This window comes from Somniosus microcephalus, chromosome 3, assembly GCF_052327205.1.
Source record: "Somniosus microcephalus isolate GS21.2 chromosome 3, FLI_Smic_1.0, whole genome shotgun sequence".
Taxonomy (NCBI): domain Eukaryota; kingdom Metazoa; phylum Chordata; class Chondrichthyes; order Squaliformes; family Somniosidae; genus Somniosus; species Somniosus microcephalus.
The window spans coordinates 17,251,072-17,265,438 of record NC_140989.1 but is presented as its reverse complement, the minus strand read 5'-3'; the positions used below and the strand labels follow the sequence as shown (position 1 = coordinate 17,265,438).

The 14,367-nt window shown below is 48.7% G+C and overlaps 1 protein-coding gene across 1 annotated transcript in view; it reads left to right on the top strand.

Moving 5' to 3' along the window:
- cd109 (CD109 molecule) overlaps positions 1–14,367 on the top strand; it is a 183,368-nt gene that overhangs the window by 77,507 nt on the left and 91,494 nt on the right. The window contains exons 19-22 of the mRNA XM_085979227.1: positions 1,078–1,195; positions 6,539–6,652; positions 9,746–9,964; positions 13,322–13,463. Of these exons, the coding sequence (XP_085835353.1) occupies positions 1,078–1,195; positions 6,539–6,652; positions 9,746–9,964; positions 13,322–13,463 (593 nt within the window). The remainder of the gene's footprint in view (positions 1–1,077; positions 1,196–6,538; positions 6,653–9,745; positions 9,965–13,321; positions 13,464–14,367) is intronic.

The window sequence follows — 14,367 nt, the reverse complement described above, 5'->3', positions numbered from 1 at the left end:
GAACATAAGAAATAGGAGCAGGAGTCGGCCATTTGGCCCCTCGAGCCTGCTCCGCCATTCAATGAGATCATGGCTGATCTTCAACCGCAACTCCACCTTCCTGCCTGCTCCCCATAACCCTTGACTCCCCTATTTTACAAACTCTGTCTATCTCCGCCTTGAATATATTCAATGACTCCGCCTCCACAGCTCTCTGGGGTAGAGAATTCCAAAAGATTCACGACCCTCAGAGATGAAATTCCTCCTCATCTCCGTCTTAAATGGGCGACCCCTTATTCTGAAACTATGCCCTCTAGTTCTAGATTCCCCCACGAGGGGAAACATCCTCTCAGCATCTACCCTGTCAATCCCCTCAGAATCTTATATATTTCAGTAAGATCACCTCTCATTCTTCTAAACTCCAATGAGTATAGGCCCAACCTGCTCAACCTTTCCTCATAAGACAACCCCTTCATCCCAGGAATCAACCTCGTGAACCTTCTCTGAACTTCCTCCAATGTAAATATATCCTTCCTTAAATAAGGAGACCAAAACTGTACGCAGTACACCAGATGTGGTCTCACCAACGCCCTGTACAGTTGTAGCAAGACTTCCCTACTTTTATACTCCATCCCCTTGCAATAAAGGCCAATATTCCATTTGCCTTCCTAATTACTTGCTGTAACTACATGCTAACTTCTTGTGCTCCATGTGCGAGGACCCCCAGATCCCTCTGTACCGCAGCATTCTGTAGTCTCTCTCCATTTAAATAACATTATTAATATAAAATTATAATCAGCTCGAGGGGCTGAATGGCCTCCTCCTGTTCCTAATGCTCCTATGTTCCTGTGCTTTGCGATGTCCTGAGAATTGATAAATTGCTGTATCAGTGCCAGTTTGTTTGTTATTTCCCCTCCAGTAGGGAAGCTACTGCGCTTGACAATAATTAGAGAAAAATACATTGTTAGCTGACGCCTTTTTGGCGATTAAATTACAACATCCAGTGTTCTACAGGTACCAATGTCAGGAATTCCACTCGCCGGCAGGTCTTAAACACACTTGACGATCATTACTCTAACGCTGCTTTCTTTCGGTTAGTCCGAGTTCAGAGGTCAGCTTCCAGCGGACCGTCCCGGATTCCCTCACCACCTGGATTGCCAGTGCCTTCGCAATTTCCAAGAGCCACGGCCTTCAATTGGCCGCCGCGCCTGCTCTGGTAAGTGTTGCGCAGTTTTCAGCAAGCTGCTTATATAAATAGCCTAGCGACCGATAGTTTTGACAGATTGAGGAGGGCCCTGTGTTAAAACTATGTAAGAGCAGGAATGGGTGAAGACGTTGACCGTTCTTTTTCCAGAGGGTGGCGTGCCTCTGGCGAATGCGTTACCGGCTGGCACGGTGGGCGACCTGACTCTCTGCCGTGCCTTCAAGAGGGACCTCTGCAGCAGTTCAAGACGAAGGCGCACCACCACCATCATCTACTGGGGACAGCTAGGGATGGGCAATAAATGCCGGCCTTGCCAGCGCCGCCCACATCCCTGGGAATGAATTTTAAAAATAGTTTTAAAAAAGGGCCATTCAGCCCATCAAAGCTGCCCCTTTCACATACTAGGCACAATCTGGAGGACAGGTAGTGTCTCTGGAATTATACCCCGGGATCATCACCTTCAGGAATGGAAGGGAGAACATTGGAAAAGAAAGACTGGATTATTAGTATTCCTGCTTTATACGGTGGCTTTAAAATGGTAATTAACCTTTTCTGCTGTTCAGTGGGATTTCTAAAGAGACTGGCTTATAATTAAAAAATTAAAGAGCGGTGTTTTATTTTAGGTGCAGTTCTTCTCTCTCCTTTTTATCAATGCTGCCACGGTCAGTTTGCCCTCTGGTTGCTAAGCGATAAATATGTCGGCCTACACACTCTTCCTGCTTCCTGCTTCCTCACTGAGTTGAAATGAAGGTTTATCTGACCGCGTGCTGCTCTAATTTTATCGCTTCAAAGACCTCAAAAACCATGAGTCCTCCTCACCTCTCTACACCAAGCGGCGCGATGCCTAACCCACTACTTTTGATTCATGCTGTCTTGTGTCCTACTTTATTTCCAATCTTGGTCGCACCCGGCACTACAGGCCTGGGTCTTTCACCTCAGTTTTTTTTATCTGAGGGCAGGATGTGAAATTCAAACATAGCCACAAGATGGCTCCAAAGAAAAGGGTATTGAGGAGAATTTTATTTCGCAAGGAGTTTTGTCGAAGCTTCGCATGAGTATACTTGTCGCATTCGTTTATTTACAAGACGTACAGACTTTCATTCCCTTTCGCAAGCAACAGGCAGCAAAATAAATCACAATATTTCCACTGTTGAAATCGTGTGCGGGAGGGGGGGAGGGGGGAGGATGGGGGATAATATTTCCTGATTCTTGTCCTTTGTTTCAAATCTCTCCATGGTTTTACTCAGCCCTGCTTTGTGATCTCCTCCGCCTTACATCCCCACGCGCGGACTGTGCTCCTCTAATGCTACGTCCAGCTCCCCATTGGTGACTCCTCACTCCACCGCTACACCTCTGGAACTCCGGAGAATTGGATCAGTACTTGACGGGAAAAGATTTGCAGGGCTATGGGGAAAGAGCAGGGGACTGGGATTAATTGGAGAGCTCCACCAAGGAGCCAGCACAGGCAAGGTGGACCAAATGGCCGCCTCCTGTGCTGTATGATTCTGTGGCGCTCTTGCCCATTTCCTTGGCCGTGTCTTTCAATCAACCTTCCAGCCTCTCCATTTTCCTTCCACTAAAGTGTCAGCCGTAGCTCAGTGGGCAGCACTCTCGCCTCTGAGTCAGAAGGTTGTGGATTCAAGTCCCACTCCAGAGACTTGAGCACAAAACCTAGGCTGAGACTCCCAGGGCGATACCGAGGGAGCGCTTCCCTGCTGGAGGTGCCGTCTCTTGGATGAGATGCTTAGTCTCAGCCCTGTCTGTCTGGCCGACGTGAGCATAAATGATCCCATGGTACTACTGAAAGAAGAACAGGAAGGACTGGTGTTCTGGACCACATTCCTCTCTCAATCAGCAACACCAAAAACAGATTATTTCATTGCTGTTTGTGGGATCTTGCTGAGTACAAATGGGCTGTTGCACTTGCCTATTTAACAGAGCGAAAGCCCTTCCAAAGTAATAAAGTTTTATAGCATTTTGGGATATTCTGAAGGGACTACAGTAAAAATGTCCTTTGTCCCTAAGCTCCGTGGCCATTGTATATCTTTCCACGAATGCAAACAGACCAGAGGGAATCTCCCCGCTGTGTTTACAGTGTCTCTAACACACACACAGACCAGAGGGAATCTCCCCGCTGTGTTAACAGTGTCACTAACACACACACACAGACCAGAGGGAATCTCCCCGCTGCGTTTACAGTGTCACTAACACACACACACAGACCAGAGGGAATCTCTCCACTGTGTTTACAGTGTCACTGACACACACACACATAGACCAGAGGGAATCTCCCCGCTGTGTTTACAGTGTCTCTAACACACACACACACAGACCAGAGGGAATCTCCCCGCTGTGTTAACAGTGTCACTAACACACACACACGGACCAGAGGGAATCTCCCCGCTGTGTTTACAGTGTCACTAACACACACACACAGACCAGAGGGAATCTCCCCGCTGTGTTTACAGTGTCACTAACACACACGCACAGACCAGAGGGAATCTCCCTGCTGTGTTTACAGTGTCACTAACACACATGCACAGACCAGAGGGAATCTCCCCGCTGTGTTTACAGTGTCGCTAACACACACACAGACCAGAGGGAATCTCTCCACTGTGTTTACAGTGTCACTGACACACACACACACAGACCAGAGGGAATCTCCCCGCTGTGTTTACAGTGTCACTAACACACACACACAGACCAGAGGGAATCTCCCCGCTGTGTTTACAGTGTCACTAACACACACGCACAGACCAGAGGGAATCTCCCTGCTGTGTTTACAGTGTCACTAACACACACACACAGACCAGAGTGAATCTCCCCGCTGTGTTTACAGTGTCACTGACACACACACACAGACCAGAGGGAATCTCCCCGCTGTGTGTACAGTGTCACTAACACACACACACAGACCAGAGCGAATCTCCCCACTGTGTTTACAGTGTCACTAACACACACACACAGACCAGAGGGAATCTCCCCGCTGTGTTTACAGTGTCACTAACACACACACACAGACCAGAGGGAATCTCTCCGCTGTGTTTACAGTGTCACTAACACACACACACAGACCAGAGGGAATCTCCCCACTGTGTTTACAGTGTCACTAACACACACACACAGACCAGAGGGAATCTCCCCGCTGTGTTTACAGTGTCACTACCACACACACACAGACCAGAGGGAATCTCCCCGCTGTGTTTACAGTGTCACTAACACACACACACAGACCAGAGGGAATCTCCCTGCTGTGTTTACAGTGTCACTAACACACACACACTGACCAGAGGGAATCTCCCCGCTGTGTTTACAGTGTCACTAACACACACACACAGACCAGAGGGAATCTCCCCGCTGTGTTTACAGTGTCACTAACACACACACACAGACCAGAGGGAATCTCCCCGCTGTGTTTACAGTGTCTCTAACACACACACACACAGACCAGAGGGAATCTCCCCGCTGTGTTAACAGTGTCACTAACACACACACACAGACCAGAGGGAATCTCCCCGCTGTGTTTACAGTGTCACTAACACACACGCACAGACCAGAGGGAATCTCCCTGCTGTGTTTACAGTGTCACTAACACACACACACAGACCAGAGGGAATCTCCCCGCTGTGTTTACAGTGTCACTAACACACACACACAGACCAGAGGGAATCTCCCTGCTGTGTTTACAGTGTCACTAACACACACACACTGACCAGAGGGAATCTCCCCGCTGTGTTTACAGTGTCACTAACACACACACACAGACCAGAGGGAATCTCCCCGCTGTGTTTACAGTATCACTAACACACACAGACCAGGGGGAATCTCCCCGCTGTGTTTACAGTGTCACTAACACACACACACAGACCAGAGGGAATCTCCCCGCTGTGTTTACAGTGTCACTAACACACACACACAGACCAGAGGGAATCTCCCCGCTGTGTTTACAGTGTCACTAACACACACACACAGACCAGAGGGAATCTCCCCGCTGTGTTTACAGTGTCACTAACACACACACACAGACCAGAGGGAATCTCCCTGCTTTGTTTACAGTGTCACTAACACACACAGACTAGAGGGAATCTCCCCGCTGTGTTTACAGTGTCACTAACACACACACACAGACCAGAGGGAATCTCCCCGCTGTGTTTACAGTGTCACTAACACAAACAGACCAGAGGGAATCTCCCCGCTGTGTTTACAGTGTCACTAACACACACACACAGACCAGAGGGAATCTCCCCGCTGTGTTTACAGTATCACTAACACACACAGACCAGAGGGAATCTCCCCGCTGTGTTTACAGTGTCACTAACACACACACACAGACCAGAGGGAATCTCCCCGCTGTGTTTACAGTGTCACTAACACACACACACAGACCAGAGGGAATCTCCCCGCTGTGTTTACAGTGTCACTAACACACACACAGACCAGAGGGAATCTCCCCACTGTGTTTACAGTGTCACTAACACACACACACACACCAGAGGGAATCTCCCCGCTGTGTTTACAGTGTCACTAACACACACACACACACACACACCAGAGGGAATCTCCCCGCTGTGTTTACAGTGTCACTAACACACACACACAGACCAGAGGGAATCTCCCCGCTGTGTTTACAGTGTCACTAACACACACACACAGACCAGAGGGAATCTCCCCGCTGTGTTTACAGTGTCACTAACACACACACACAGACCACAGGGAATCTCCCCGCTGTGTTTACAGTGTCACTAACACACACAGACCAGAGGGAATCTCCCCGCTGTGTTTACAGTGTCACTAACACACACACACAGACCAGAGGGAATCTCCCCGCTGTGTTTACAGTGTCACTAACACACACACACAGACCAGAGGGAATCTCCCCGCTGTGTTTACAGTGTCACTAACACACACACACAGACCAGAGGGAATCTCCCCGCTGTGTTTACAGTGTCACTAACACACACACACAGACCAGAGCGAATCTCCCCGCTGTGTTTACAGTGTCACTAACACACACACACAGACCACAGGGAATCTCCCCGCTGTGTTTACAGTGTCACTAACACACACACACAGACCAGAGGGAATCTCCCCGCTGTGTTTACAGTGTCACTAACACACACACACAGACCAGAGGGAATCTCCCCGCTGTGTTTACAGTGTCACTAACACACACACAGACCAGAGGGAATCTCCCCGCCATGTATATTAACACTTTGAAACTTTCACACCCTGTGCCTGGAATAACCTTAAATTAATTGGGAAATGTCTTTCGCAGCCTGGTTTTATGATTAGTTCATGTTATGTCTGTATCGGATAAAATGAACACCAACCTGTTTGTTCTGTTTGATTTAACAGTTGGAGGTCTTCAAGCCTTTCTTCTTGGAATTAAACCTCCCGTACTCTATAACCAGAGGGGAACAACTGGTTCTAGAAATAAACATCTTCAACTACCTGCAACAGACACTGGAGGTACTGTCTCTTACCGCTTCTATCTCATACATGATTGGATTGATATTTTGGAGTTGGGCACTTGTAACGTCCAATATACTGGTGATGGTGTTTTAGAAATGTTCTCAGATAATTCCATCCTGTCTTAGCATTAGATTGGTAACCTACATACACAGAAATTTAACGCAGAAAAGTGCGAAGTGATACATTTTGGTAGAAAGAATGAGGAGAGGACATATAAACTAAAGGGTACAATCCTAAAGTGGGTGCATGTACAGAGAGACCGGGGGTATATGTGCACAAATCGCTGAAGGTGGCAGGGCAGGTTGAGAAATCAGTTAAAAAAAAAAGCTTAAGGGATCCTGGGCTTCATAAATAGAGGCATAGAGTACAAAAGCAAGGAAGTTATGATGAACCTTTATAAAACACTGGTTCGGCCTCAACTGGAGTACTGTGTCCAATTCTGGGCACCACACTTTAGGAAGGATGTGAAGGCCTTAGAGAGGGTGCAGAAAAGATTTACGAGAATGATTGTGTTGGAAGCACTAATGGACAGGCCCAGGGAAAGATCTCGGCGCTTAGGAACCTCAAAAGTGGTGCTGAGGGCCAAAACGCCTTAGGACAGCGGTAAATCTCTCCAGACGTCTCTCTCCCTCTCAACCTGCGTGTACCAAAAATTTTGCCGATAAGAAAAGGCAGGAAGCGCCTGCCTTTAAATAGCGCTCCCCCAGCTCCTTCCCGACTTGAAAACGTTCCCCGCTACCTGTCGTTCCTAGCGGCAGGCGCTAAGGCAGGGGGCGAGACTCAATATCCGGTCCGGGGCGCTACCGGGGCATTGCACGCTCGAATGACGTCACAAACTGCCGGCGCAGGAGATTGTGGTGGTAGTGTTTAGCGCTGCCGCAAAATGTCTGGTCAATTTCTCGAGTGGTGCAAACATTGCCGCGCCCGGGCGCTAAGTTCCTAGTGGCCTGTTAACGCCCCCCCCCCGGAGGCACTAACAGGAGGCGCTAACCAACCAAATCTTTCCCCCTTTTATCTTTTGCTGTAAACCCACTTTCAACTGTTTTAATCAAACCTCACCACGTCATCCTTCTGAAGGAAATTTTTAGAACAAAATTTAGGAAAAAACCTGTTTTACAGCGCTGCCCGATCACGCTGGCTCACGGCAGATTTGCGTTTTCGATATGCAAATGAGTTTAAGCGGAAACCCGGGGCCAAAAAACAACTTTTCAAAACTGACGCAATTACGCCCAAAGCGGAATCTCCCCCCCTCCCCCCAGTGTATAAAAAGTTGCCGGGCTAGGTCAGGTCACAGGAGGGAGAGGGACCCGAATTACTGCCCTTTTTATTGTGTGGTCAGGTCACCCAGACTGTATGAATAAAGTCTGTTCCATGCACTCAACTGTCTCGAGCTTACTTGAAGCATGCTGTTTCCATAGAGGGAGGGAGGGAGGGACGTTGACAAGGTGGGGGAGGCCATTCTAAATATTCACAGTGGGCCCCCGGTGAGATTGCTGACAGTGCGTCGGGGCCCTCGAGCGATGCTGAACCGGGACCACCGCTGCACTACCAGAAGAGGCGGGAATTAAACCTAACCGGGCCTACAGGGCCCTGAAGCCTGCAAGAAGCATACCACTGCCAACCCAGGCTGAGGCCTTCAGCGGGTTAGCCACCGAGGTGAATCGGAGATGGAGGAGGCCGCTCCTCGCCCCTCTCCTCCCGTTGGCAGTGTTTTTGCGGGGGGTGGGGGGGGGTGGTGGTGGGCATTCCTGTCACTTTACCTGGGCAGCAGCAGCAACAGAAGCCGCCATGAGGGAATTGTGGCTGGAAACCTGGGCCCAGCCCCCCCTGCAATATCAGTTGTATGAGGCGGGTGGGGAAGGATCGGCCAGCGACGATCCCGGCAGGGGGCGGGGAGAGAGAACTTTCAGTGAGGTAGGAGCAGGCTGTCTAATGTTCCCCCTTTTCCTGATTAGCAGGATAACTGAACAAAATCCAGCCTCATATACCCTGTAAGGGATGCAGGCATTACAGGCCTAGGAAAGCTATGTGATCTCGTCTCTACCCTCCATCTAATCATATCTCTCTTCCAGTGTAGTGGTGAGGTTACTGGACTAATAATTCCAGTTAAGAACATGAATTCAAATCCCACTGTGGGTAGGTTAAGAATTTGAATCAAGCTTAATAACAAAAGCAATGGGCCAGATTTTCAGCGTGCTGTGAGGCGGGCTTTTAGGCGTGCCGGGGGGGGGGGGCAAAAATCCCGACTTCGGGGGTCCCGACACCATCCCGCCCAAAACCTGCCTCCACGTAAGTTTCAGAGGAGGCGGGTACCCGCCCCGCACTGGGACCCGCCGACCCAAGGTGGGAAGGGATAAGTGCCAATTAACTGCCTGTTAACAGGTAGTTAACAGGCAGTTTTTAGCCTCATCCCTATTTTGAGGGGTGTCGTGTGGGATTCCTGACGGCTCCAAACCACGCCAGGTTAGAGCAGGCGGCCTGTCGGGTTGAAGAACTTGGAGGGGTCGCGATGTCGGTGTTCAGGTGAGTGATGGGTGCATGAGTGCAAAGGTAAGTGTGTTTGGTGTGTCTAAAGTGTGTAAAGGAGTTTAAATTACCTGTACTTACCTTAACAGCCTTTCTTCCTCTAGGCATTGGGAGTCCATCACTCAGCCGGCACTGAAAGCTGAATGGCTGCGATCTGTCAAAAGTGACAGCCTTCAGCTTTCATTGCCGGTGAGAGTTCTAACTGAGTCTGCGTAGAAGGACTCAGGTTAGAAGTCAGACTGTCAGTGTTTCACAGCTTCAAACAGCTGTGAAATGCTGATATTTCATCTGTCAAAAACTCTTGACAGATGAAATTTCAGTCTGTGACGTCACCTGATGCCGGGTGGCCCTTAATTGGCCTGCTGAGCCCGCTGGGCGAGCTCAACAAGGTCAATCAATGGAAAATCGAGCGGATTGGCCGGACGTCGATGGAGGTGGGACTAAAACCCGAAAGTTGTAGTCCTGTCTCCTTCCCGACTGCTGAATGAAAATCCAGCCCAATGAATCTGTAAATAAAAAGCTGATATCACGATGCAGAAAAATATATATATCTATTTTTTTTAGGTTTGGGTGACAGTTGAGCTCAGTGATGCGTTTGATTTTACCATCGTACCGGAGGAGAAGAACACCGTCCCCAATAAACAGACAGAGTCTGTGCTGAGCCAGGACGCCCACGTGTTCTATTTCCCCATCAAGCTGAAGGGTCTGGGGAAGATTCCTGTCACAGTCAAGGCCACGTCTGCAGTTGCACTCGACGCTGTCACCAAGTATATTTTAGTGAAGGTAACATTTTCGCCAGGGGCTTGGGTTTGCTAAATTCCTTTTTTGGATTTGTGGTAGATTAAGACCATAAGCATTCAGAGCAGGAGCCGGCCATGCGGCCCCTCGAGCCTGCTCTGCCATTCAATAAGATCATGGCTGATCTTCGACCTCAACTCCACTTTCCCCGTCCGATCCCCATATCCCTTGATCCACTGACACAATACACAAATCTTTGAAGGTGGGCAGGACAAGTTGAGAAGGCTGCTAAAAGTGCACATAGAAACACAGAAACTTAGAAGGTAGGAGCAGGAGTAGGCCATTCGGCCCCTCGAGCCTGCTCCACCATTCAATGCAATCATGGCTGATCATCCAAATTCAGTACCCTTTCCCTGCTTTCTCCCCATATCCCTTGATCCCTTTAGCCTGAAGAAATATATCTAACTCCTTCTTGAATATATTTAATGAATTGGCCTCAACTGCCTTCTGTGGTAGAGAATTCCACAGGTTCACCACTCTCTGGGTGAAGAAATTCCTCCTCATTTCTGTCCTAAATGGCTTACCCCTTATCCTTAGACTGTGACCCCTGGTTATGGACTCCCCGGCCATCGGGAACATCCTTCCTGCATCTAGTCTGTCTAGCACACGGGATCCTTAGCTGTATAAATAGAGGTGTAGGGTACAAAAGCCAGGAAGTTGTGCTAAACCTTTATAAAATTACTGGTTGGGTGCCAACTGGAGTATTGGTGTCCAAATCTGGACACCACACTTTAGGAAGGATGTCAAGGCCTTGGAGAGGGTGCAGAGGAGATTTACTGGAATGGTACCAGGGATGAGGGACTTCAGTTATGTGGAGAGACTGGAGAAACTGGGGTTGTTCTCCTCGGAGCAGAGAAGGTCAACGGGAGATTTGATAGAGGTGTTCAGAATTATGAGGGGTTTCGATAGAGTAGATGGGGATAAACTGTTTCCGCTGGTGGGAGGGTTGGTAACCAGAGGAGACAGATTTAAGATAATTGGCAAAAAAGCTAATTTTTTTTTTTATGCGGTGGGTTGCTGTGATCTGGAATGCGCTGCCTGAAAGGGCGGTGGAAGCAGATCCAATAGTAACTTTCAAAAGGGAATTGGATAAATACGCTTGAAAAGGAAAAATATGCAGGGCTATGGGGAAAGAGCAGGGGGCAAGTGGGATTAATTGGATAGCTCTTTCAAAGAGCCGGCACAGACATGATGGGCTGAATGGCCTCCCGTCAGTGCTGTAGGATTCTATGTTGTTGATGGCTATCTAACTGCTGAAATGTGTTTGGTGAGGTGGGGGGAGGGCGGAGTTGGGTGGTAATTTAGGATTGGTTTGGCTGTGTGGCCTACTATGGCCAGCAATCTCTCGGCTGAGAGATAAAGAAAGGCCCCTTGGGTCAGAGCTGCTGTGGCCGGGGAAACAGCAACCTGTGAGCATCAGGCGAAGAAAATTCACGGTGCGGTAAACTGACAACAGTGCCAAAACAAAGAACCGGCTTTTCGCAGGGCATCCCAAAGCACTTTACAGCCAATTTGGAAGTGTAATGTAGGAAACGAGGCAGCCAATTTGCTCAATAGGTAATACAAAAGCAAAATACTGCAGATGCTGGAAATCTGAAATAAGAACAGAAAATGCTGGAGATACTCAGCGGGTCAGGAAGCGTCCGTGAAGAGAGAGACAGAGTTAACGTTTCAGGTTGATGACCTGTCGTCAATAGATAATCTGTTTTAGTGATGTTGGTTGAGGAATAAATAATTGGCCTGGATAGTGTCGTGGGATCTTTTACAACCACCTGAGAGAGCAGACAGGGCCTCGGTTTAACACCTCATTGGAAAGACGGCACCTTTGACAGTGCAGCACTCCCTCACTGGAAGAGTCAGCCTAGAATTTGTGCCAAAGTTTTATGGAGTGGGACTTGAACCCACAACCTATAACTGATTCAGAAGTTGGGAGTGCTAACCCACTGAGCCGTGGCCCACATCAGGCATGCTTCAGCTCATTGGAGCAGCTGAATCTGAAGTTACAACCAGGATTTTGGAATTCCTGAAGTTTCAATCGCTAGGAGTTGGAATTCTTAGCAATTTACTCAGATTCCCTGGACCGTGTCGAATGCATTACAGATCTTTGCTGCTGTACTTACCCAAAAAGGGGCAACAATGGGAAGGTTGAATTGATCCAGATTTTACAATGTGTTACAGATGTTGCATAGCCCAAGTCTCTAACAAGCCAAGAGAGTTAGAGATAATGTAAACATTAGCTGGTTGTTTAACTTGGACCTTGAGCACAGGGCTGGACTAAAATTTGTAAGTAGCCTCAAGTGAGCCTAGAGATTAGGAGTAATCCCTTCACCCAGACCAGTGGATATGTCAGGAAAGGCACATGTCAAAGAAGCTACTGGTGTAACTCTTTCAAAACAGGACTGGATGAATATCTGGTTATAAACATTTTTATTAAAATTGAGAAGCTAACATGAAAGGGCCAAAGTCCTGGATTGCCGGACACCAGCAAAGGGGTAGCACATGGGGGAGAAAGGAATAGAAGGTTATGTTGATAGGGTGAGAGGAAGAGGGGGTGGGAGGAGGCTCGCGTGGAGCATAAACACCGGCATGGACCAGATGGGCCGAATGGCCCGTTTCTGTGCCGTAGACTCGATATGACTCGATGCAAGATGGCAAGAGAGAAATTGAGGTAAATCAGGAGGTAGTGATTGGATAACACCAAACTTGAGGTTTGCAAGCCTAAAGATTATAGGAAGAGGAAGGAAAGGCAAAGGTGGTAAGAGGTTCTACGGGTGTTGAGGTCTTTCGAATGAGTAGGAAGTAGAGTACGTCATGATCAGCCATGATCTGATTGAAGGTTAAGAGGAGATCTGATAGAGGTAAGGAGAAACTGTTTCCAGTGGCAGAAGGGTCGGTAACCAGGGGACACAGAATTAAGGCGATTGGCAAAAGAGCCAGAGGTGACATGAGGACATTTTTTTTACGCAGCAAGTTGTTGTGACCTAGAACGCGCTGCCTGAAAGGGCGGTGGAAGCAGATTCAATAGTAACTTTCAAAAGGGAATTGGGTAAATACTTGAAGGGAAAAATTTTGCAGTGTGATGGGGAAAGAGCAGGGGGGAGTGGGACTGATTTGACAGCTCTACCAAAGAGCCGGCATGGGTACGATGGGCCGAATGGCCTCCTCCTGTGCTGTATCGTTCTATGATTCTATGAACGTCATCGAACCCCTGATTTGCTTATTACAAATTGCCCCTCTGCCCGAATGTCTTTTCTTTGTTATTCCAGATGCCCAGCATTCAGTTTATCACTTTTTTTTTTTCCTGAAGATGTTTAACAACGTGCTTTCCCTGTCTGTTTCTAGGCTGAAGGGATACAGCAGACATTCTCCCAGGCACTTTTCGTGGCCCCGAAGGTGGGCGGGCAGCTTTGGTCCGAGGTGGTGCAGTTTACCTTTCCAGAAAATGTGGTGGACGGCAGCGAGATCGCTGATGTCACTGTGATCGGTAAGAAACCCTGGTGCTTGCTTCACAACCAAACTAGTGGACCTTCTCTGGCGTTGCTCATTGACAAGGCAGAGGATGAACTCGGAACAGGAGGAGGCCATTCGGCCCCTCGAGTGTGCCCCGCCATTCAGTTAGATCCTGACTGATCTGCGCCTCAACTCTATTTACCCGCCTTTGCTCCGTATCCCTTGACACCCTTACCCGGCAAAAATCTATCGACATCAGTCTTGGAAGCTCCAATTGTCCCCCAGCTTCCACAGCCTGAGGAAGAGAGTTCCAGATTTCTGCTACCTTTTGTGTGAAAAAGTGCTTCCTAATTTCCCTTCCTGATTTGACGATTATGTCCCCCTCACTCTTGATTGCCCCACCAGAAGAAATAGTTTCTCCGTATCTAGTCCATCAAATCCTTTTAACATTTTAAAACATCTTGATCAGATCCCTCTCCTCATAATTGAACCCTCACACTCCCCAGTTTCATTCTGAAACCTGCTTGTAAGCCAAGAGGCATTCCGTCACACAGCAGGTAATGGCCTGGGGATTCCACACGGTGTTTCAGAGGGATAGCACTTGTGGGGCGAGGCCAGAACTAGGGGCCATAAATGTAAGATAGTCACTAATAAATCCAATAGGGAATTCAGGAGAAACTTCTTTATCCAGAGAGCGGTGAGAATGTGGAACTCGCTACCACAGCGAGTGGTCGAGGCGAATAGTAGAGATGCATTTAAGGGGAAGCTCGATAAACACATAGGCCCAGAAATTCGGGTCGGGGGCTTCCCGCGGGTGTAAGCCCCCGACCTGCACTTACCTTGCGTGCCGGCCGTTGAGCTGTGGGCCCCTGTGGGATTCCGATTCTGGGCCTGCTCCAACTGCCGGCGCGCAGTGCTTGCATATCCCAGGGGCGCAG